Source organism: Dipodomys spectabilis, unplaced genomic scaffold (assembly GCF_019054845.1).
Source record: "Dipodomys spectabilis isolate Male_0828 unplaced genomic scaffold, ASM1905484v1 ptg000234l, whole genome shotgun sequence".
Classification (NCBI taxonomy): Eukaryota; Metazoa; Chordata; class Mammalia; order Rodentia; family Heteromyidae; genus Dipodomys; species Dipodomys spectabilis.
In genome coordinates, this window is record NW_024870911.1 from 11560430 (window position 1) to 11586579 (window position 26150).

Consider the following 26150-nt stretch of genomic DNA (forward strand, 5'->3'; position numbering starts at 1 on the left):
TTTTCTAAGCTTTTGGGGGAGAAAAATGCCACTAATCAAAAAAAGAAGCCAAGTCTCCATGACAGATTCAAAGCTGGAACACCCAGCTTTTGTTAACTTGATATGCCTTCCTATACAATTGCAACTATTTTGTAAGTAGGAAAAACATCTAATAAATTATTCACAGTCTTCTATTTACCAAGCTTCACTTATTTGGGGAAAAAGACTTATTTGAAAACTTACACAAAAAGGAGATTTTCAAATTCCCAAATGGTTGAAACAAAATGAGAATAAGATTATGTCTCAAATATACTAACCATAAAGGGAAGTCACTAGCAATAAGTCTGATGCTAGAGCCAACAAAGATTAGAAAAAGACTGGCCACAAATATGACCTAATGCTATACTATAACATTTAGGATGAAAGCTAATTAAATCCACTCATTCCTCCTCATTCTTTGATTCATTCAAGAAAATTCGTTCAAGAAAATAGTCATTGAATTGTTATTGACAGCCAAACACTATGCTGGATGCAGAGGTAAAATGTGAATAAAACAGATGTCCCTGTTTCCACTCTGTGATTTACTTCTGACTAACCAGCAATTGTTCCTCCAGGTATATATGGACTCATATATGGAGCTTCTAAAGCAACCCAAGGACTAGGCTCCAACTGGTCATAGGCATCTATACATTTTTGTTCATTATTTGCGGTTAGGATTAAGAAAAACGTTTCCGAATATAGTTGGACCTAGTAACCAGGGTTAGGATGAGATAAAGTGAGTGTAAATAACTCCAGGGGTAAACCACAAGAGTATTATGGCTAGAAAATCAGGTAGGCTCTTTAAAGCTTCATCACTCAAAATCTGCTTTCGAAGTCTTCTATCATCCTCTCCCCTGCAGCTGTGGATTACTAGGATACTGTCCCATTTTCTTTTAGCACTTGGCTCAAATGTTCTCTTTCTAACCCAACTTTTCATGACTTTCTCATACTTCAACACTCCTGATGATAACTCTTCAAACACTGGCTTCATGTTCCCTCAATTGGTAGAACTCTATGAGCACTCATTTTCATCTTTCTGCTGTTACAAGCCAGCTTTGACAAATCTTATACCAGATCATCTTCAAAAATTGCTCCAAACAGTAGAAAGGGCTTAGAACTAAGGAAGCCACAACCTTAAATCCTGAACAAATTCTCCACTAAAACTGTTATGTACCATCAAGGATATTATAGGATAATAAGTGATGTACTGGCCTTTGAGATATAACTTTTCTATGATGTTATTTCCATGGTAAAATACATTCCAAGCTCAGCATAAACAACTTCCAAACAAAAGTTGGGGAAAAGAAACTGACTATTCCTTTCTTTGAGAGTATTCTGTATGTCATACAGCCAGTATTTAATATGAAAGTACCACTCATATAAGTACAAATTATGAGCAAAAGACAGAGCCTGAAGACCCACACAATAAGTCTACATTTGTAAAGTCACAAATTAAGTCTGCAGCTAAAAGCACATATCCTGGAAATCTTTATTTAACCAAGAACAATTTCTGAAGGGGAATGTGCTACTACTGTTATTAATCACTTTTTCTCATTTTCTGGGGAAGGATTCAAGCCATCCTTAACTTTCAACTAAACAATGTTTTAGCTGTTAGTCTTAATATCCAGTGTAATTATTAAAAGAAAGTCCATCCAATACTGATGTGAACCACTCTCTTACAGGCAAGATGTTTATGCTCTTTTGTTTCTCTTCTCTTTTAATCCATCCATCATTCACTGGTGAGTTCCTCTTCTCCTTCCTATAACAGTTTGTATAGTTCCATATATCTATTGTTCAAAACCTTGGCAAGAAAATGAGGCAAATCATTTCTCTTAACTCCAATGTATCATGGAAGTACATTAAGGAATAACTAGGACATATTGAAAGATATGGGCATTCTTAAAAACTGTTTATGTTTTTGTTTTACAAACTTTCCTGGTCTATTTTTCCAGAGACAAGATAGTGAGGACAGAGGTGATTCAAAAACCTATCTATCCATAAAATGTTTTCATTTCTCTGGTTATTAGAGCAATATTAAGACTGTAGAAAACACAATAAAATCACCTGTAATCTTACTACATTTAAGTGGTCACTAACACCAGTATTTTGGTATTATTTCCTTTCTACTTCATTTGCCATGTAGACAAAATGTGATAATCTGACTTTTTTATTGGATTCATTACATTTTCTTCTCTCTCTCTCTCTCTCTCTCTCTCTCTCTCTCTCTCTCTCTCTTTCTGTGTTTTATTGGGATTGAAGTAAGGAATTCATGCTTACTAGGTAAGCATTCTACCACTGTGCCTTATTTATTTCAGTTTTTATTTTTCAAAAAAGATCTCAGGATCTTTGCCTAGGGACCAATCTTGGACTATGATTCTCCTACAACTGCCTCAAATGTAGCTGAGATTATAGGCATGCAATTTCACATCTGGTTTTTATTTATGTATGTATGTATTGATTTTTGTGTTTTTGTGCTGTTCCCGAGGTTTGAATTCAGGGCCTAGGTAATGTCCCTGACAGCTTTTTGCTGCAAGCTGGTGCTTTATCACTTGAGCCACAGCTCCACTTCCAACTTTTTGGTGGTTAATTGGAGAAATGAGTTTCATCAACTTTTCTTCTCAGGCTGGCTCTAAACCCGGATCCTCAGATCTGCCTCCTGAGGATTCTATGCATGAACCACCAGCACCAAGTGTATATCTTCCTTTCCTATTTTTTTTTTTTTTTTGGCTATCATATTGTTTCATGAACATAACATTCTTTCACATTTATCTCCAAATAAGTTTTTATAAAGTTTCCTGAAGTGGAAATTGCTTTACAGAAATACCATATCCATTTATATTCCTATTACTAATATTAAGGGTTTGCCTACCAATTGTTAAAGCCATCATTTTTAGCAAATATTTTTATACAATTTGCATTTTTATGAGTCATTTTTTAAGCTTTTGCAAAAGCTTATTGGGTTTTTACTAATTCTTACATTCTTTTTTGTTACTTTTAATTGTTATTCCTATGAATAAGAGAATATAGAAACATAGTATAGTGTACTAAAAATCAGGAGCCCAATACAAAAAGATTTATTAGAAAATCATTTTGTCACCGAGGATTTTGTGCAGGGGATAAATATAATAGATGAATATATAGGCCTCAGTTCTTAAAGAACTCATACTATAGGATGCTAAGAAAAGTGATTTTATTTTTGTGGGGGGTTAAAATTAGAAATAAGTAAAAGAAGGCAATCTATGCCTTTTTCTGAATTGAAACTATAAATATATATATATATATATATATGGTTTACCAGAAAATTATGCAATATCTGATTAAATCCAGGCTTTATGTATCAGTTAGAAACCAATACAAGTGTTTATTAAACTGTATGTCAGTAGTAGTGGAATTAAGAAGTGCTAAAGCAACATAGAATGGGACTGAATTGATTCCTCTAAGCAGACACCATCAGAAAACTGTAACTTTCTTAAAGGGATTTAAAACCAGTTACCATAATTTGCAACATATTTTTGCTTTGGCCTTATTCATTACCCTCCTCCCACAAAGAAAAACACTATCATTGTTCTTTCAAAGCTGGGCTGATATCTTTGTTTAAGATGAACGGTTATCTTTAGACAAAACAGCTTTCCCTCCATTTGTTATTTTATGGAGTATTTACACATAATCTCAGTGAAAGAGAAAAATGAGGGATTAAAAAGACTTCCTTTAGGTAAATATGACAGAAAATGAATACACATTATTATCTCTGGATAAAAAAAGACAGAGCAAGTAGAATCTATGCACAAGTTCCAACATTAATGATTACACTCGAAGCTATATTTACTACCTGTTTATACACATAAAACATTTCTTGTTAAACTTTCTACAATAGCCCATTTTCATGTGATGAAGATCTTCCCACTTGTAAAGATTTTAAAAATATAAATTATATACTGACTGAAGTGCAAACAACAAACCCAGGACTTTTTATGGTAGATATAATAAATCTTAACACTTTAATGAATACTTTTTAAGTAGTACAAAAGCTCCAGTTTAGTTAAAATTTGCTTTTAATTTATGCTGTTTTGGCTAAAAGGCAGGAACGATTTGATAAGGTAAAACAACTTCAAGTGGATTATGAATGATGTCCGTTGATATTTTATTAGTTATAAATTTTAGGGTAGCAACTTAAGATAGTATTCATTAAAAAGAGAATGTGAAAATACTTTAATTTTCTTCAGTAATTAATCTTGCCATTTTTATACTAGATTGCCCCGCTAAACTATCTGAAATAGACTAATACACACTGTAAACTAGTTTCCCTGCTTCTGACCATCCTATGGGAAACAATCTCATTGATTCAGAAACAAATACAGATAGCAGATAAGTGTAAGATGCCTTCAGCTTTATGTAACCAGCCTATGACTTACATTTGTGATTTATTATATACATCTATATTCATGTGAATTGGAAAAACAGAATTAGGAAAGTCATGCTAAGAGAAAAAACATTAAAAAGCTGCAGTAACAAAAATAAAATAGAAAAGTAAGTCCCTATCATTTTATACATGAAAAATAATTCCACTAGAGTTCAACAAAACAATTATTTTGAAAAAATATAAGTATTTTCTTTAAAAATTCATCAGAAGATAAAGATATAATTTAACTAGATTCAAGACTATAGTGGAGTGCCAGTAGCTCATGCTTGTAATCCTAGCTACTCAGGAGGCTAAGATCTGAGGATCACAGTTCAAAGCCAGCCGGAGCAGGAAAGTCTTGGGGACTCTTATCTCCAGTAAACCATTCAGAAAAACAGACGTGTTGCTGTGGCTCAAGTGGTAAAGCACTAGCCTTGAGCTGAAGAACTGAGGGACAGTGCTCAAGCTCCATGACCGACCAAAAAAAAAAAAAAAGGGGGCACTGTCCCTCAGCAATTCAGCTCAAGGCGAGCACTCTACCACTTGAGCCACTGTGCCATTTCCTGCCTGGGCTGGCTTTGAACCATGATCCTCCTCAGATCTCATTCTCCTGAGTAACTAGGATTACAGGTGTGAGCTACTGGCACTCCACTACATTCTTAAATAGAGTTAAATTATATCTTTATCTTCTGATGAATTTTAAGAAAATACTTACATTTTTTCAAAATTTTATATATATATATATATATATATATATATATATATATATATATATATAATTTTTTTGTCCATCATGGGCCCTGAACTTTGGGCCGGGGCACTGGCCCTCAGTTTTTCAGCTCAAGGCTAACACTCTATCACTTGAGCCACAGCTTATGTGGTACTGAGGAATCGAACCCAGGGTCTCATGCATGCAAGGCAAGCCTTACTCTACACTGAGCCACCTTCCCATAACTAATCATTTCTTTTTTTTTGGGGGGGGGGGGGTCCGGTCGTGGGGCCTGAACTCTGGGCCTGGGCGCTGTCCCTCAGCTCTTCAGCTCAAGGCTAGCGCTCTACCACTTGAGCCACAGCGCCACTTCCGGCTTTTTTCTTTTTGCTTATGTGGTGCTGAGGAATCGAACCCAGGGCCTCAGGCATGCAAGGCAAGCGTTCTACCACTGAGCCAACTTCCCAGCCCCCCATAACTAATCATTTCTAAACTAAACATTTCTACCAACATTTATCAGCAATGTATAGTGTTATTCAACAGAGATGTTGTTATTGAGCTGTAGATATTTACATTTAAGATAAATACTAACAGTGCATCTTTATTTATATAACTTCCTAGTTCAAATAAAAGTAACCATTCCTCATTACTTTATTGTTACTCATTCCACCAAGAAGTTTACAAATACTAAAATAGTATTTCTAACAACTATCAGTAGCTAGCTGTTGAGTCAACTGTGTAATTAAACTGACACTGGGGTGATTATTTTTTGTTACATATAAAGCACACAAACAAAATAATAAAATATTTCTGTTGACCTTGTTAACTATAAAATAAACCATCAGCAGAGAGAGGAAAATCTTCTTTCATGTTTATCACAATCATGTAAGAGTATCCTACACTAAGAGTATATATTTTTTTAATTTTTTTTTTTTTTTTGCCAGTCATGGGGCCCGAACTTGGCTTGGGCGGTGTCCCTCAGCTCTTCAGCTCAAGGCTAGCACTGCACCGCTTGAGCCACAGCACCACTTCTGGCTTTTTTCTTTTTGCTTATGTGGTGCTGAGGAATCGAACCCAGGGCCTCATGCATGCAAGGCAAGCACTCTACCACTGAGCCACCTTCCCAACCTGTAAGAGTATATTTCTGTGTCCCAGAGTTATTTCTCCTAAATGGTAAGTCATTAAAAAATAACTTACAACTAGCTTCCATAAAACTTACAAGATAATACTCAAAACTTGGTCAGAATATGTAAACTAAAACATTATGAAATTGAACATGGCTGAACTGAACTTCCAAATTGACAAAATGGCACTCACTTTCAATAAAAATTTCCTTCTGAATTTATATACTCCATAAAAATTTATCTTTTAACAAAAGGTTTTTTAAGTTAAATTAAATTTTTTCCTTATCAGTCATGATTATATTTCTCTGTTCACAACATTCTTACCATATAAAATGCATAATAGTTTCACAAAGAAACCTTTTGGGAAAATAGTTGTATTTCATCATGATTAAATTTAGTAGGACTTTTGGAGTAATTTTTAAATTATTTTGTATATACTGTAAACAATAGGCAATTCTACATTCTAATTTCAGTCTTCTACAATTCTGCAAAAAATACAGCTAGAAAAATGGATAAATAAGCTCATTGCTTAGAATAACAAAATAATCCACAAAACTTGATGAATTTCCTAATAAAGAAATAAAAACAAACAAAAAGCCCATATCCCACAAAATTTCAAGGAAAACTAGTAGCTAAAAAGTAGGTTGTGATGAAAAACACATTTTAAAAATTCTTACATAACATGGTAGGGGCTGGTGGCTCACGCCTGTAATCCTAGCTATACAGTAGACTGAGATCTGAGGATTGCAGCTCAAAGCCAATCCAGGCAGGGAAGTTTGTAAGACTCTTATTTCCGATTAACCACCAAAAAAGCTGGAAGTGGGGCGGTGATTCAAGTGGTAGAGTGTCAGCCTGAAGCAAAAAAAAAAAAGCTCAGGGATAGCACCCAGCCTGAGTTCAAACTGGCGCGCGCGCGCACACACACACACACACACACACACACACACACACACAAATTATTAGAAAAGCAAATACATAAATAAATGGATATAAAATAAGCCATAAAGTACATCTAAATAGTCCAATAAAAGTAACTGTAATGTATTATATTTGAACAAAGTTTCGATGCTACTTTAAGAAAGAGTAATTTTTTAGGAAGGCACTAGTGTCTTATGCTTGTAATTCTAGACACTCGGGAGGTTGAGCTCTCAGGATCTTGGTGTGAAGTCAACCCAGGCAGAAAAGTCCATGAGGCTTTTATCTCCAATTAACCAGCAAAAGGCTGAGAGTAGAACTATGATTCAAGTGGGAGAGTGCATAAAAAAAAGAGAGAGAGCATGAGGTGTAAGGTCAAGCCATAGTATTGGTACAAAATAAGAAAATATTTTTTCCTAGCTACAATGATCATACAACACAGGGGAATGAATAATTAAGTATAATAAATTTAATTATACCAGAAATAAATTTAAATCTAAAATGTAAGAAAAATATCCAAACACTGTTTTTTAGTCTGGGAAATGAAGCTTATTTTTTTTGAGAAACAACTACTGCAACTATATGAAACTTGAATCTTTGCATTGTTGTTTTGTGGTGCTATGTTCTACCACAAAATATTTTCAGCTATTGAGTTTTCTGGTCCTTTATATTGGTCACTTTTAGAAATGCGCTTCCTTCTATCCACAGTGTGATGATGTCTATGCAAAGTAATCCACAGTATGATTTTGATTCAAATTTAAAAGCTTACTGTTTTTGAAGAAAAATATTTGTTTTGTTATTGGTAGATACTCCATATTGTTTTAAGAAGAGGGAAATATACTTTGAAAAGTGAATATTATTTGTCATTCATTCATCAAACATCTTTTTAACATATATTGATTAAATATGTTTTTATATCAACAAAAACAAAAGTACACTGGAATATAAGGTTACCAATTGTAACATCTGGGTAGGATATTGGCTTAGCTATTTAGTTTCTTAAGAAGTAATATTTGAATGTCTAATACCTGTAACTTGAAAACTCAGTAAGACTGGTAATCATCAATAAAAAATGTATTCTAAATTTATTCATATTTAGTTCCGATTCTGACAAAGCAATGAAAAATAAAAGATTCTCTTGTACAATATTCTTTTTATAATATAGTTCTACTAATACAGAAGAAAAAAATGAAAATATTACTGAGACATAAAAACAACTACCAAGTTGGACTGGGATGTGGCACAGTTGGTAGAGTGCTTACATAGTATGTGCAAGGCACTGAATTCAATTCTGATCACAACAGAAAACAAGAAAACAGGAATGGTGGCAAACACCTGTAATTCAAACACTCACAAAGTGGTGACAAGGAAATTTTGAGATCATCCATGGCTATATATCAAGTTCTAGCCCACTGTGGACTTTTAATAGAATATTTTAATACTACAAGCAAGTAACAACTTGCTTGCTATATTTGTACTTATTCCTTAATAAATAAAATACATTAATATTAAATATTAAAACTCTTAATCCTAAAATCAAGTGATGTGTTACAACTCCAGAATCAGGCTACTTAAGATCAAATCCCTGTCACTTGACCTATGACCTTGAGCTAAATATCCAAACTTCCCAATGCTTTATTATACTCATTTATAAAATGAGAATAATGTATGGTCCAAACAGATTCAATGAGCCAGTAAACATTTAACGGTAAATATAAAACCAATCTTGGCAGTTGTTGTTATTATCTATGGAGTCAAGTCTAGATTCTTTAGTCTTTATTCTTTAATAGACTCCCACCAATACCAGGACCTTGCAACCTACCTTCTGGTTGATTAACTCACCTCTACCTCAAATACATTTGACACCAATGCCTTCATACTTGACCCTAAATAAGTATTTACAGTGTTTTCTCTCCTTCTTTCTTTCTTTATGTCCACCCCAATTCTACCGTTGAAATCCTTAGTTCTACCTCTACCATGAGACTGCCATAATCAATCACTGAACTCTAAAGTACTTGCCTCAAAAAAAAAAAAGTAGTTCAAGCCGGGTGCTGATGGCTCACGCTTGTAATCCTAGCTACTCAGGAGGCTGCTATCTGAGCATTGCAGTTAAAAACTAGCCCGGGCAGGAAAGTCCATGAGACTCTTAATTCCAATAAACCACCAGAAAAACCAGAAGTGGCGCTGTGGCTCAAGTGATAGAGCACTGGCCTTGAGCTGAAGAGCTGAGGAGCAGCACCCAGGCCCAGAGTTCAGGCCCCATGACTGCCAAAAAAAAAAAAAAAAGTTCAGAATTCTATATCTGGAGCCACTCATAATGCCCTACAACTATAGACATGTTTCACTATCAATTGGATTATGAGCTACATGAAAATAAGAACTGTGCTATAATAATATATTCTCTGCCTTGTTGTAAATAATGCATGTTCAACTAGTCTGATCACTAAGTCAAAGTAAAAAGGTCTATGTATTGGGTACGTGCATTTAAAACAGTAGCTACAAATGCCTTGAAGGCCTTAGTAAGTCGCTTAACATGTCTTATTTTATTTTATCTTATCTTACTTTATTTTATTGTAAAGATGTAGTACAGAGGGGTTATAGTTAAATGAGCATTGTTTTTCTCCTACTATCCCTTCCCTCTCCCATCTGCCCTACCCCACCCCCAGAAGTTGTAAAGTTCATTTCCAACATAGCATCTTGTGAGTCTCACTGTCACTTAACATTTCTGTTTCTACAATTGCTTCATTGGTAAGATGGTCCTGTATATTCTTCCCCCCACCCCAATTTACTTTATTGTTGTTTTAGAGGTGATATACAGAAGGGTTACCTTTACATATACCCGGAAATAAGTACATGTCCTTTTGCACACTGTCATCTGTTCCCCCATTTTCTCCCATTTCTCGCCCCCCCCCCCCCCCCGCCCCATCTCCACCCATGAGCTGCAGAATTAACTTGCATCAGCGTCCAGTTCTGTATATCTTAAAACACTTCGGTGGAGCTCAAACTTAGTTACAATTTATGAAAAGAGTTTCGTGGAGTTTTTTGGTTTGGGTTTTGGTTTATATCTCACTTTTTGTCTAGGCCAGATTTATCTGTATTCTCGTATAGCTGGCAATGATAGACACACTTGCTCTCATTGGTAGAGTGGGATCTTACAAACTTTTTCTTCTCTATAACTTCCCAAATAGCTAGGACTTCAGGTTTGAACCACTGCAGCCAATTTGTGAAAAGGTTTTAAACATAATAAAGTATTACACAAATACTTTTTTATTTATATCATTAATATCACAAATGAAGTTTGGTTCTAAATAAGGAGGTTATAAAGACAGAATTGGTCTACTTCAAAAATATAACCACTCTAATTCCTTAAGTGTTTTTTTCTAAGTAACTAGCTTAAGTGTGTGATGTTCTAATACTGTAGATTGTAATAACTCTTACCCTTCCCTTTCCTGTGTCCATACCTCTTACATAGATATCTTCCCAATAAACACAATATTATTTATTTCTCCATGATCAGTGAGAAGAACTTCTTAAATAATTATTGGGTCTAAAAGAAAATCAGGTTGGATTGATGGTGTGTGTTTCAGCTAATCAAAAAGCAGAGGTAGAAAAATCTTTCTGAGGTCACCCCAGGCAAAGAGTGCAAGATTCTATCTAAAAACAAATTAAAACAGGTCAGGCACTGGTGGCTCAAGCCACCGCTCAGGAGGCTGAGATCTGAAGATCACAGTTCAAAGCTAGCCCAGACAGGAAAGTTCATGAGACTCTTATCTCCAATTAACCACCTGAAAACCAGTAGTGGAGCTGTGGATCAAAGTGGCGGGACTCTAGTCCTGAACAAATAAACTCGGGAACAGCACCTGGGCCCTGAGTTCAAGCCCTATGACCACCAAAAAATAAAAATAAAAAAATAACTAAAGCAACAAGAGCTGTGGGCATGGCTCAAGTGATACAGTGCTTGACTTGTAAGTGTTAGGCCTTGAGTTCAGACCACAATATGACCAAAATAAAGAGTGGGGAAGAAAGAAAGGAAGGAAGAGGGAATGGGGGCAGGGGAAAGGAAGGACAAAGGGAGGGAGGAAGGGAAAGAAGGAGAAATAAATTCATAGTTTTAAGTGTTTTAATTCTACCTAAGAAAAACTGCAGAATTTAAATATGTGACAGTGTTTGCCCATGAAGTCCAAGGAAACCAACTGAAAATTACTAAGTAGAGATTTCCCTTAGCTACACCTCCTCTCAGCACCAGCACTCAGCTACTATAGTTACTGCTTCCTGGTTTCAAAGTTGGTTTATAAAAGTAGATGGATCATTATTGTCCTCTACTTGCTTCTGACAAGTAAAGCTGTTAAAGAGGAAACGTGACTTTGAAGGCCAACTTTGAATAGAATCTAAAGAATAAATAAATGCAAACAAAAAAAAAAAAAGAAAGCAGTATTCACATGCATTTGCCACTGTTCTCTTCTAAGCTAATCTCTTTTAATGATAATCAAATGTGAATTGTCATTCCTTTTGGAAAGCTCTAGTAAAAGTATATACTAACCACTAGCACTATTGAGCAGTTCTCTTAAAAACTCAAAAGTGAAAAACAGCGATATGGTTTGAATAAAGAAAAGAAAGATGAATTTGTCTAAACATAAAATGTATCAGCTCATGTTTAAATACCAAGAGCTCTTTAACTCGCCATCTGGATCTGAGTTTAGGCTTGTTAGGCCTCCTCTCAGTTAAATATGCAGCGAAATCCATGTGAAGTCATACAACAGTCCAAGCAGTGTAAGATTCCCTGAGAGAAGGAATTGTATCCATTCTTTCCACTGCTATAGAACATCTGGCATACTGTGTGTCCAATAAATAGATGTTGAATGAACAGATAGTGTTTTTCTCTACTGTTCAATGTTACATGAATACAGATTTCAACATTCTTATGTAAAGATTTCTACATTATTTCCTTTTGTTTGATTGTTAGACTTTTGAAAACATAAAACTTAAAATGACAAAAGTGAATTGTATAGCAAAAGAAGTATTTTCAACATATTCTCACACAGAAATGGTTTCCATTTAGATAGATAGATAGATAGATAGATAGATAGATAGATAGATAGATAGATAGATAGATAGGGAGCGAGAAAGAGAAAGAGAGAGATTTTTTAGAAAGACTATGGTAGGCAAATTGCCTAGTGAATAAGCTTTCAAAACTCTAGTTCTACTTACTATATTAGAATTCCCCCCTTCCCTTCAACTCACTGTCTACTACTACCCTAACGACCCAACTCTATGTTTCACTGCTTTTATGCCTTAATGGTTTTTAGCCTTTGATTTTTTTTTTTCCCCTGGTGGGGAGATTCCTTTCTAACCACAAATGCTAAAAGTGACACTAGCTGCTTTTTTGTTCCTTGGAGGGTTTTTCTTTTTCCTATCCTTCAGGATAATTATATTCTGTTGTGCCTTTTATTATCGTGTCTTTTAGGTTCTCCTTAACCTTCTACACTCTTGGGCTTTATTTAATAGTGAGCTCCCGCCTCAACCCTCCACACTAAACCATGCTCATTAGGTTTCTTAATCCCCCATAATTTGCTTTCATGAAATTTTATACCTTTGAGTTGCTGTGTTCTATGAGCCCATTTCCTTAATATAGTTATTCCAGGCAACCCAGAACCAACAAGCCCAAACCATAAGCTTATTCACTATCTCAGCCAACTTGACTCTATACAAAAAAAATTTTTTTGCATGTTTATAGATCTTGAAACTATACCATTTAACTTTGTATTTCATTTTTTCATCCAAACATTTCCTGAGATTGTTAAGAAGGAAGAAAGAGCCTGCTGACTGCCCTTAACATCTAGTTAGTAACTTGTAAAGATCAGAAGAAATAATATTCTAAATGTTGTATTAGTGATAAATAAATTTGGCCTATACTATTGGCCTTATAATCAGAATTCAAAATTAGAGATAAACATCTTTTTTTTTCAAAAAGCTCTGCTTTTCCAAATGGGTTGCTTTTTTTTTTTTTACTTAAATTTATTTTTATTTTTATTTTTTTTGGGGGGGTGGTCCAATCGTGGGGCCTGAACTCTGGGTCTGGGCGCTGTCCCTCAGCTCTTCAGCTCAAGGCTAATGCTCTACCACTTGAACTACCGCACCACTTCCAGCTTTTTTCTTTTTGCTTATGTGGTGCTGAGGAATCGAACCCAGGGCCTCATGCATGCAAGGCAAGTGCTCTACCACTGAGCCACCTTCCCAGCCCCCCAAATGGATTGCTTTTTGAAAGACATGTACAATCTTGAACTCTGACTATGGAACCAATTCTGGGTCTTTTCAGCAGCTCATCCTGTTACTTTTTCTATTCTACTCATGACTAACACTTTTGCTGAGGAATATATGTTGCAGAATAGCCGAGATGACACATATACACACATATACTCTATCTTCTATTTTTATTTTTAACTTTCTAGGAACATTGGGTGGGGGGGTGGGAGGGGGAAGGGAATCCCTTGGCAGTGGATTTCTAGTTAATGAAGTTTCCAAAGGTGACTAGCTTACTCTAGCAAAGTTTACACTTCAGCTCTGGGTGCATGTTAAACTGTGGTCCTCCCAATCCTGATGATAGAAAGCACATCCAGCAAGTTCTTTATTTAATTGGTTTGCATCCACACACTGACCTCCAGGGCACTGTTTACATAGTATATTTATGCAATATGCTCCACAGTTCTCTGCCTCTTTCAAAAGCATGTTTCTCCGGAGATTTGATATATGGCTTTCATGTTTAATCAGTACATTAAACTCAATGCTTTGCTTCCTCCAGCATCAACTAACTTCCCTTCTTGGTAGGTGGGGAGAAGAGCACAGCTTCTTGCTACTTCTGAACATAAAAGGAAGTCTGTTTTACTCTATTAACAAAGTCACCAACTCCACAAGATCCTAGACAAGCAACATCACTACTACATCAACTAGAAACTGGTGTTAACATAAAACCTTAAACCTCCTTTAGAAAAATGGTAGGCTTACTGTTTCCAATTGGCAAAACCAAAACCTTAGTTGCTTGTTAAAAATCCACAGAAAAGTTCTTAAATCAGTATATAAAATACTCAGTACACAGAAGTTACAGTTAAACCACAGCCTAAGTTTTTAAGCAAACTAATAGTAAGAATAGAACATTCTTGTGATTCCCAGATCAGCATTAATTTAGAGTCTCTTCTGGTTGAAAGTTCACTAGACAAGTCACCATCAATAGAATTTCCAAAGTTTCTAAGGTGGATTTAAATGACTATTAATGTCCATTCCATAGCAATTTCTTTATGAACCAAACTTCTGAAATAGATGAAAGCCTCTAAAATTAATTTACCTCTTTAAATAAGGTAAGGACTTAAAAGTCTCATGAGGGTTTGGGGCTGAAAGTCAGTGGCAAGGTACTTGCCTTTCATGCACACAGCCTTGAGTTTAATTCCCAGCTCCAGAAGAAAAGATAAACTATGTATTTTTCTTTAAAATATTGTGAACAAAAAAATGGAAACAAGTATGACAAATTATTAATAATGTAAAATTTAGGTAGATATTCATTGTGTTGGTGTTCATCATACTATCAGTTGAAAATTTCATTATTAAAATTTAACCTTAAAAATAGAGGTTGTGGATTGGCTCTCATAGAATAAAAGGATTCAATTTGATAAGAAATATTTAATTATGTTCTTGGTTAATAATCTGGTATATACTCAACAACTTAATTTTCTTTACCATGTACTGGCAATGAAAACTTCCTTTCCTTCTTTTCCATTTTCATCCCATAGCATAAATGCACTTGCACAAACAAATGCTGTGTTGTAAGCTTTGCTTAAGTGGAATACTTACCTTGAAAAACACGTGTGTGTGTGTGTGTGTGTGTGTGTGTGTGTGTGTGTGTGTATACCTTAAGTCACCTTCAGTAATTTATTAATAACCAAATAGTTGATATAATGCCTTCTAATTTTAGCCTCTGTATCAACATTACCTACCAAAAGGATTTTGTATTAACTATCACTAGCAGAACACAGACACACACACACACATACATACACACACACACACATATATAGTTTGATTTTGAAATCCTCTCCTTTATGGCTAGTCATTGATCATAGCTTTTATTTTTAAGGTTCTCCATCCCCTTAGGAAGACTGGCATCTTCCTTCACTTAAGAAACTTACTTTGTCACAGCTGTATACAACACTAAACAGAACTGGTTTATTTTCTGTATTTAACAAACAATAAGAAATCTGAACCTGCCAGGTGTCAGTGGTTCACACCTGTAATCCTAGCTACTCAGGAGGCTGAGATCTGAGGATCATGGTTCAAAGCCAACCCAGGCAGGAAAGTCCATGAGACTCTTATCTCTAATAAACCACTAGAAACCTGGAAGTGACACTGTGGCTCAAGCAGTAGAGTGCTAGCCTTGAGCTGAAGAGTGCAGGGACAGCGCCCAAGCCCAGGGTTCAAGCCCCATGACTGACAAAAAAAAAAAAAAAAAGAAATCAGAACCTATTAAAGTCAAACATTTAATTGTTCCAATACGCTACCTTATTTCTAACCAAAATTTGCATGATATAAAATGCCAAAATAACTTCTTGCTTTCTTTGTCATGACCCCTCCACTCAAAGGAAAGCTAAGAGTTTATAAAAAAAAAAAAATTATTTAATTTGAAACCTTCTGAATTTTCCCCATTTTTAAACTCAAAATTTAAAGAATAAACTTTTAATCAGAATTCCTCAGAAGATTTTAATAGTATATTACTTTGTAATTTTCAAAGACATACAGATGTTGTCCCTGATAATTTCTTTAATTGGAACTTGAAAAAATATAATCCATGTATGAAACCTTGAGTTACAAGAGTGAAAGATGTGTGCCTGTACAGATGTTATAACTATTTCCATGATAAATGCTAACCTTCAGTACATAAATTTAGTGGCATATTTTAATTTGGATTTGAAATTTTAACATAAACTATTTGCCTTTGACAACAACAGCCTAATATTTCAACTTTGTACACTATTTCCAAGTTTTATTTTCAAAATAAGCCTAGTAGACTTTGTCATTTTAAAATTTATATTCCAGATCTTGTACCCCAAAGGTAGACACGTAAGGAATTAAATTGTCATAATGAAGTGAATTCTTAATAATACTTAGTGCCTGATTGGCAGGGATTTTAAAGGGCATATGATTCTTATATAAAACCATCATTCCTCAGTGATTTCATTCATTATTATGTTTAAAGATTTTAACTATCAAAAATGAAAAAGACTTTTAACCCTACCTTAAGTTGCCTTCAGTGAGTTCTTAAGAATCAAATAGTTAATATAATGCCCTCTAACGTTAGCCTCCTCACCATTACCTACCAAAGGAATTTTATCTTAACTATTAGTAGCAGAGCACACACAATAAAAGGATTTCTGAAATCATGGTCTTCAATTAGGTGTATTTGCTAATTCAAGTGGACAGATTTCATAGTTTAAGAGTCTCACCAAATTGGAAGAATTCATAAAGCTACACCATAAAAAGGAAGATAAAGCTAGGTAACTACTAGCAAAAGAATTTATAGTACATGGTTCCTTGTTAACATAATAAGCCAAAATATTTTTAAATAAGGTATAGTGGAACTCACACAAGAATAAGAGGCTACTTTATTTTTTTACATTTTCTTTGGATTCCTGTTATTATTTTTTGTTTTGTCTTGTTTATGTAGTACCAAAGAATCAAACCCAAGGCTTCATGCAAGCTAGGCAAGTACTCTTAACACTAAGTCAAATTCCTAGCCCAGAAGGCTACATTTACCATACTTTTTAAATCAACACGTAATTTTTTTATCCTGGAATTACAAACTGGTGTCTACCTATTAACAGTCCATCAAAGGACATAATTTTTTGATATTCTAAATAAGGCAATTTTTGTGAGCATTATGAGAAACCAAAGTACATAAATCTCACCCAGTGATGTAAAGACTATATGGCTATATTCATGCTTAATGAGAAGAAAACATCTAATGAGGCTAACATGCCACTTTTGGTGAGGACATAAATTCTCTCTTATTAGATACAAAACAATGCTTTAAGGTGACTTGAACTTTCTAGTACTCCACCTGTGGCCCAGTTTTTAAAGACTAAGTAATAGATAAATTTCTATTTCTAATGGCTAAAATTCACCTTGGTGGATTAAATGCATCCATCAACCCCATTTGATTACAAATCACTTGCAAAAACATTTCAAACTATTTAAGATGTTTTGCCCCTGGAGAAAATAATATTCTGGTTTGAGAAGTAAATTTGTACAACCTCCACTTCTGCTTTCAAACTGAAAGTGTGCATATAAAGAGTATTTAATGCTTGTTGTAGAAGTATGAAGAATCCCTAAGTGAACATGTAAAATTATGGTTCAAAGTAGCCAACAGCCTTACTTAGAGGTGAGATTCATATTTTGAACAAAAGACTGCCGCTAGTCTGTTTAAAATCAAAATTATTCTAGATTTGATGAGCTACTCTTCAGAGAACAATGTAAATAAAATATTCTCAGAATACTAGTATTAATGTAAACATACCTGAACCGGAGTCAAATTTGGTTTCTGACCTACAAAACAAAAAAAAATTTTTTTACAATTATAAAAATTGGTTACAAAAACAACAGTTATAGAGTAATAAAGTATAATAATTATGTATTTCTGTATGTAAACCAAGAAGTAAAATGACTTTCTAAAATGTAAGAATATATTTATTTGAATGCTTTTAAATGTATGTATTACCATAACCCCCTAAAAATGCACATACAATTATAGATAGCACAGTAATAAAAGTTCAGTAACTTTTTTAGCTTGTTTTATTTCTGAGAAAAAGACTGTAAAGTACGTTTTTTGAAACATCCAACCTTGGCAGGTTAACTTATTTCAACAGTATATAAAAAAACCTATAATTATACTATTTTTAATTATTAAAGACTTTCAATTATTTAACATCAAGTATCTTTTCACTAAGTTCTTAGCACACAGCAAATGAACCTAGTAACCCCATACATTTAATAAGAAGGAGGAAAAAAATCTGAGCCCTTGTGGGAACATTATGTTTCAGATATAGGTTAATACTGGCTGTAAATTCAGAAGCCTTTGAAGCTCTCAGTTCAGCTGTGGGAAAACTTCTGTTAGGTAATTATTCTCAAGATGCTGCTGATGTGCTGTCAAGCAGAATTAACCCTATGACTAGGCCCATCTACACAGGCCACTATAAGACAGCATTGTCTATATCTAACTCTCAAACCAATTAGTGGGCATGCTCCAGTCGGATTTATATCACACATTAACAATCAATAGTATATATGTTCACAGCTGCCACAGCAAGATACAAGAACCAACCAGCAGGAGTCCAGTTAAAGGATGTTACATTGACAGAGAAAGTTTTTGTTGATTTTTTTTTTTCCTGGGGAAATGTAGTTAACTAACTGGGACAGAAGATTTCTTTGAAATTATGCCAGGGTACCAAAGGTTTAGATGCAGTGGCTTGCTTCATCTAAATTAGCTTCAAAGAAAGTCATCCAAGAGGAGAAAGAAAGATAAGCAAGAAGCTTCTTTTGTTATAAAAATTTATTTTTTCAAGCACTCTTAATGTGTGTACACATTTTATATATATATATATATATATATATATATATATACATATATATATAGTTGTGATATATAGTAATATATAGTATTATATATGCGCAACTATACTTTTTAATAACTACTACTATAATTCACAGCCACCTTTCCCCAAGCCCTGTCCTTGTCTCAGATCTTTCACTTTCATATTCCTGCTTCTTATATCAGGTGCAGACTCATTTCCACTCTTGGTCCTGTCCTTCATGATTGTGCCATCCCTGATGAAAACTGCAACGACACTTTATGGTATCCTGCTGGCTTCTTTATCTCCCCTTTTTGACCTCTGTAGCCACAGCACCTAAATAGGCCTGGTACTTATGTTCAGATGTCTTTTAAGTGAAACATTTGCTTCTAAACACATCCTTTCTTTTTCTTACTTACATAAAAGTTCCCAGCATTCTGACTCCCTGGTTTCCTCCATCTGTGTGCCACAGTGCATTCTCTAATCAACTCCAAAGGCAGGCCACATCAATCATTCCCTCTCCCTGACACATACACTCACCTCCCACCAGCAGTTCTAGTGTTTGAATTCAGGGCTTGGTGCTTGTTACGTTACCACTTGAGCCATGCCTCCAGCCCCTACTGCTCAGGTTATTTTTAAGATTAAAGAGGTGATTTTTGTCTGGGCTGCCACGGGTAGAGTGATAGGCACCATGCCCAGTTTTTCTATTGACAAGGGATCTCAAAAACATTTTGCTAGCTCTAGGAACTACAATGCACTGTTTAAGCCTTCTGTATAACTATGATGGCAGGCACATGGCACTACAGCTATTGGCTCAGTCCCTCCATAGTGTAGCATTGACACTACACTCACGTGAGGTATAAATTGGGTGTCACAGATTTTTATGTTCCCACCGCACCTGGCAACTAAGAGTTAATAAAAAAATGTGCTAAGAGTTAATATACAAAACAAATCTGTACATTAAGAGAAAGCCCCCAAAAAAACAAAACATAATGCTAAAAAATTCTCTAAAATACCTATTCCGAGACATAAAAATGCCAGAAAATCTTTATTCTGCAGATCCCTTTAAAGTGGTCAATATATAAGAAATATATTATATAAAATATGTCCATAAAATGTGCAGAAAACATCTTCATATGAAAACCATAGGTTTTCACTTTTTAAAAGGAGAGCATTTCAGAATTTTCTCAGACACCATACTGAACATTCAAAAGACGACATCTAAGTCTATGAATAATTAAAACATGATAAAGTAAGTTAAAGCTGCCAGTTTGGTGATAGGGAAAATTGGTTCTAATGTGTAAGTTAATTCAGAGCTCTATGAGATTTTACACACACAACATATACTGAAATACAAAGGCTTCCTCTATTATACTAGGCCATATTATCATCTGTATTCATAAACCCTCTCTAAGAAATTGAAATGTAGGTAAGAAAAATAATATGCAAATAATGTGGATTATTCAAACAAGGGCGGTGAAGCTGTTCACTCATTATAAAGTTTTTCCTGTGTGCTTATTTTCAGTAGTAAACTATGCAAGATGATGGGAATACAAAAATGTACAGAAGGGGTATATCCTGCATATATATAATCATGACTCCAAGTATGTCTACTTATTTCTCATCTATATACTAATACCTAAGCATAAAAATAACTTTTGGTAAGCACTGAGCAGTAAGATGTACGGTATAAATAGAAGTCTGCTGATGGTATTTCTTTTACAGGTCATTCTTCATGAAAAGTTGAGAGGTTCATTTGAAAAAAAGTATCTTTATTCTCTCTCTCTCTCCTGCCTTCAAAATTACCATTAAATGGTTCCAAAAATTGTGGTATCTATACACAATGGAATATTATGCAGCCATTAGAAAGGACAAAATAATGGCATTTGCAGGGAAATGGATGGAGCTAGAAGAAATCATGTTGAGTGAGGTAAGCCAAGAGCAAAGAGACAAATGGCACATGGTCTCCTTAATAAGTGTGATATCTCCTTGTAATGTGATATCGAATCACTACTAAATAACCTCATGCTGCTGATCACATATATGGTATATATATGGTATATATGTGCACACCGGAGGGAAACTAGGAGGACGACACAGAACTAGAGGGAATCAGGGAAAAGCATACAATAGCAGGACCCATCAGCTGCACTGGACATTGACCAAAATGAACTAAGCAACTCAATGGCAGCGATGGGAGGGAGGGAACAAGTGGGAAAGAGGGAACAGCTGATGCTATGCAAAACAAAAAAAATGTACATATCACCCAACGTGGAAGAAATAACTGTATTGCAAAGCTCATAGAACTCATAAATGTTATAGACCATGATAGACAATTTGTCCTATGAAAGTTAGAATATGTTTGTGACTTTAACTAAGCTTCACTATCCCACAATACTGTGAAATTTGGGAAATAGATAATCAATCACAATAAAGAATTTCAAAAAAATTTAAAAAATATTTTTAAAAAAGAATCTCATGAATATTTCTTGCCTGCCTTGGTTTTAAATTGTGATCCTCAGAAATCTGCCTCCTGAGTAGTTAGGATTACAGGTATGAGCCACCAGCACCTGGCCTTCTATCTGTTTTAATGCTAGTGCTAAGGCTTAAACTCAAGGCCTCACACTCTCATTCAACTTTGATTCTCAGCTGGTGCTATACCATTTAAGATACCAGCTTTTTACTGGTTACTTTGAGATAAGTTCCAGGGATTTTCTGCCTAGGCTAGCCCTAAACCAAGATCCTCAGATGTCAGTCTGCTGAGTAGCTAGGAATATAGGCATAAGCCAATGGCACCAGCCCTATGTTATATTTTGAACATATCAATGTTACAAATATACAAGTATAGACACAAATAAAATCATAATTAATTTAAAAATAGAAATACATGCTAGCTACCATAATAAAAAAAAACTGAGAAAAATACATGAATGAAAGGCACTCATTTAATGCATAATTTTTTAGAAACCAAAGACATCAGAAAAATCCAGAAATTTATAAATCAATATAGTCACAAGAAAAAGAACAGCAAGAATTCAGCCAAGCCACTTTGAAAACATGATACAATTACAAGTAGTATGATAAATCATGTGGTTTAACAAAATACTGTTTTATGCATATTTTCACTTTCATGTGAAAATTCAGATTTATGGTTGCTTGGTTAAGAAATATTACTAAACTAAAGCATGCCAAAGCCTTAAATGCTGCCAATATTAAAAAGAAAGAAATCATGGTCAAAAGAAAAGTCTAAATTCATTACAAAACATTAATATCTTGAAGAATAAACTGAGACCGAAATGACTTTTTAAAAAGAGCAAAAGTTATATAAAATATATTTAGAATCTGGATGCCTTATTCATTTTTCAACAAATATTTATTGAGCCCTTAAGAATCAACTCTGTGTTAGACACTAGAGATACTTGTAGTAAACAAATAGGGCATTCCTTGTCCCAGCTGTCTACATGGAAAAGGCAGCCAGTGAAAGACAGACCAGCACTACATCCTAGCTCTTCTACTTTCTACCCCTAAGTTACTTCAGAAAAGTTAATTCACTCTAAAGACTACCTTACTACTGTAAGATGAGGTGATACATTTACTTTCTAAAACTTATATAGGTTAAGTAAGATATTATAAGTATATACATCAGGTCCTGGTACATACTAGAAGTTAAAAGGTAGATTTTGTCCAATCAATGTTATTAAATAAAAATTAATCTATAGTTGTAATTACATTTAACATTATTTTAGCTCAATAATCAACACTGTATTATGGAAAGAATTATTACTTTGGTTGAAATCTTACATGGGGTGAAGTTCTAAATAATACAGAAAAAAGGGAATAGTAATTAAAAAAAAACAGCTGAAGAAAATGAAAATGTTTAAGAGGGAAGATTAACAGAAAATAAAAATGGTCTCTTTACACAATATGGAAAAGAATGTAGGTAAATCAATGGTACATTACACAAATAAAGAAGTAAACTACTTATTTTTGGTTTTCTTTTATCTTTCCAAACAATGAAGAAAAAGGAAATGAAGAGATGAGATCAGAAGAAAAAGTCAATTGTGAGGTGATACATATTTGAGCCTGTAAAATTCAACTCTACATATTAGATTATGCTATTAAACTACATATTAGACTATGCTAAAAATAAACTAATGGTCACTTTGGCTCCCCATTTCTACATTCTTCATAGACCACGTGGCATCTTCCTTCTCTGAGTTCCAGTATCGCTTCCTGCTAGCATAATTGTTTCCTTTAAAGTAACTGAATGTTATTTTGGATTTTTTGTGCATCTCTAGAGAGAATAAGGCTTCCAAAGTGAAGTCTCTTCCTCTGTAGAGGAGTTCAAGCTTCTAAGAAACAGAATTTAAGAGAACAGTATATTTTCATATATAAATTAAATTGTCAGGGCTGGGAAGTTGGCTCAGTGGTAGAGTGCTTGCCTCGCACGCATGAGGCCCTGGGTTTGATTCCTCAGCACCACATAAGCAGAAAAAAGCTGCAAGTGGCATTGTGGCTCAAGTGGTAGGGCACTAGCCTTGTGTTAAAGAGCTGAGGGACAGCACCCAGGCCCAAAATTCAGCTCCCGTGACTGACAAAAAAAAAAAATGAATTGTCTTCCTCCAAGTTCATTATGATGAGTGATCTCAAATATGTATCTCAAAATATGACATTTGGAAAGAGGGTTTTTAAAAAATAATTTAGTTAAGCTGAGGTCACATAGGTATGCCTTACCCCAACATGAATGGTGTTCCATCCATCATGCTAGCCCTTTCAGTTCTCATCTCTTCAAAGACACATCTCTTCAAAGTGACATCATTCTGAGTCTCCTAACCATCATAGCTCTTTATGTCTATTAACGTGTGTGGGGGCGGGGGGGGGGGGGCAGGGAGAAGGGTTGTCCTGGAATTTGATTCAGGTCTATGCACTGTCCCTGAGCTTTTATGTTCAAGGCATGTACTCTACAACTTGAGCCAGAGCTATACTTCAGCTTTTTGGTGGTTAAATGGAGATAAGAGTCTCACAGACTTTCCAACCTGAGCTGTCTTCAAACCAGTTCTCAGATCCCAGCCTCCTGAGTAGCTAGGATTAGAAGCGTAAGCCACTGGTACCTTGTTAACTATTAATCTTTTGAAGTTAGGTCTCATGGAACCATAGAGTACTCTGGAATATATGCCAATCAGTTTCTGAGAGATTAGGACTGTCAACTATCTACCATTTCCTGGAAGTCTGGTACAGATTTTTCTTTAACTCCAGCAAAATCAACAGTCTTTCCCTTCCTATTCCCTGCAGCAAATTACTACCAATTATCAATACTAATCTGTAATAACCACGAACAACTCAACAAGCAGAAAGCTTCCCAGAATTATGAAGCAGCACTTAACCCAATTAACTATTATAAACAAGCAACATTTCCTCCCTTTTACTGATGAACTAACTTTTGCCAGCTGCTATTTAAAACAAATACAGTTTTACTATCAATGTTTCACACTGGTAGTTTTTTTTTTTTTTTGTTTAATCACAAAACATTTCCAGTTTATTTACTTAATCCTCTCAAAAGTTCTTGTGATATAAGTATTATCCTTGTCTTACAAATTAGGATATTAAGGCTCCAAGAGGTTAAGAAGCTTGTTCAAAGGAATACAGAGTAAAGTGGGTAAGTTGTGACTTTAACCTCATTTTTTTACACCTTAATCATAGCTTTCTCCACTTTAAAATCCAAGTAGAGTCACTTGTCTATCATCAGAAAATTAACACCAATTAACACTACAGTGTGATCACTACCAGATGGTGAGTTAGTAAAACAACTGATCAGCCACAGGGCTAGGAAACATTACAACACAGGAGCTAAGGAGGTCTTGAACTCCTACTTCCTCAACTTTGCTTCTACTTCCACCTTTAACTGTTGGTATTACCTGGAGTCAATTATATGCCATTTATGAGTTTTGATTTTAACTTATATTATGAAGAATAAAAGAGAAAATTTTATTTATTTAGCATTATATCTGTACAAGGTAAGCCCCAATCAATGTTGCTTTAACGTTCCCCAATTCAAGCATGATAAACAGTTCATATATGTCTGTTTGGAAATAAATACAAGTCTTCTGATCTTTGTGTTTCATTCTTCATCAATTATTTCCAGGCTTCTTGGATTAGGGCCATATGAAAATAGTAGGAAGACAATAGGAAAACTATAGGGACATGGTAATGAAGAGGGAGATAAATTTGAAAGTAACTGGACACTAAAAGAAGGTAAGTAAACAGAATGTTTGGCAGTTTAGTTCACATTGGCCACTTTCCTAGGATATTGGATTAGTCAGTTTTCTATTACTATAATAAAATAACCAAGGCTGGGTAATTTGTCAAGAAAGGCGGTTTAGTTGCCTCATAGTTCTGCAGATCTCAGACATGGTATCAGATTTGGTTCTACTTAAGGGCTTCTTTGATGGTTTCACAACATGGTAGATGGCATTTTGGCAAAGTAAGTGTGAGACAGATGACATGGCAAGATACGAAGCCAGAGCCCAGGGAAGGACCAATCTTGTGCTTTCTATAACAGTCCACTCTCAGGAAAACTATCTAGGGTCCCATAAGTAGTTATTAATCCCTTCTAAGGAAAAGACCTCAATAACCCAATCACTAAGTATCACCTCTTAAAGGTTCCACCACCTCCCAACATTGTCACACTGAGTATAAGCTTACCCAAGAATCCTTGGGGGAAATACTGAAACCATATCTAAACCTAGCAGATATCATCACTATAACCAATTAGAGAGAAAAATAAAATAAAGAAACAGCAACAAGCTAGAAGGCAGTAGAGAATGAATTTGGGTACCTAAAATAAACTTGGAATTACATTTCATTTCATTCTTTTAAAATATTGTTGTGAAAAAAGAGATAAAATTGAGTGTAGAAAAATGTTTTAAGGTAAGTTCTTATGATTACTTAAAATTTGTAATATATCATAGTAATATTTGGTACAGTGGCATATGTCTATAATACTAGCTATTCAGGAGTTGAAGACAAGAGAATTAGAAGTTCAAGGCTAACTTATGGAAAATTAGCAAGACCCTATCTCCAAAACAAAATAAAAACAAAAGAGCAAGGGGCATAACTCAAGTGGTACAGTGCTTGCTTAGCAAATATGAGGCCCTAGGTTCAATTTCCAGTATCATCAAAAAATGTGTCTCCTATTTATCCCTCCAGAAATAAGGGTGATGTATAAGGCAGGCTTATTTTAGAAAAAGTAAAAAGTATAGTTTAAAAAAATCATGACTTATGATTCTACTATCCACCAATAACTACTACCATTTGACACATAACTTTCTGAACTTCCTTCCATGTATATATTTGTAAATATGTATATTTTATTAATA

At 34.7% G+C, this 26150-nt stretch overlaps 1 protein-coding gene across 3 annotated transcripts in view; it reads right to left on the reverse strand.

Annotated features, from left to right (window-relative positions):
• Positions 1 to 26150, reverse strand: part of Msrb3 (methionine sulfoxide reductase B3) — a 118084-nt gene that overhangs the window by 33564 nt on the left and 58370 nt on the right. For all 3 annotated transcript variants that reach the window (XM_042699020.1, XM_042699022.1, XM_042699021.1), the window contains one exon: positions 17724 to 17752. In XM_042699020.1, coding sequence (XP_042554954.1) covers positions 17724 to 17752 — 29 coding nt within the window. The remainder of the gene's footprint in view (positions 1 to 17723; positions 17753 to 26150) is intronic.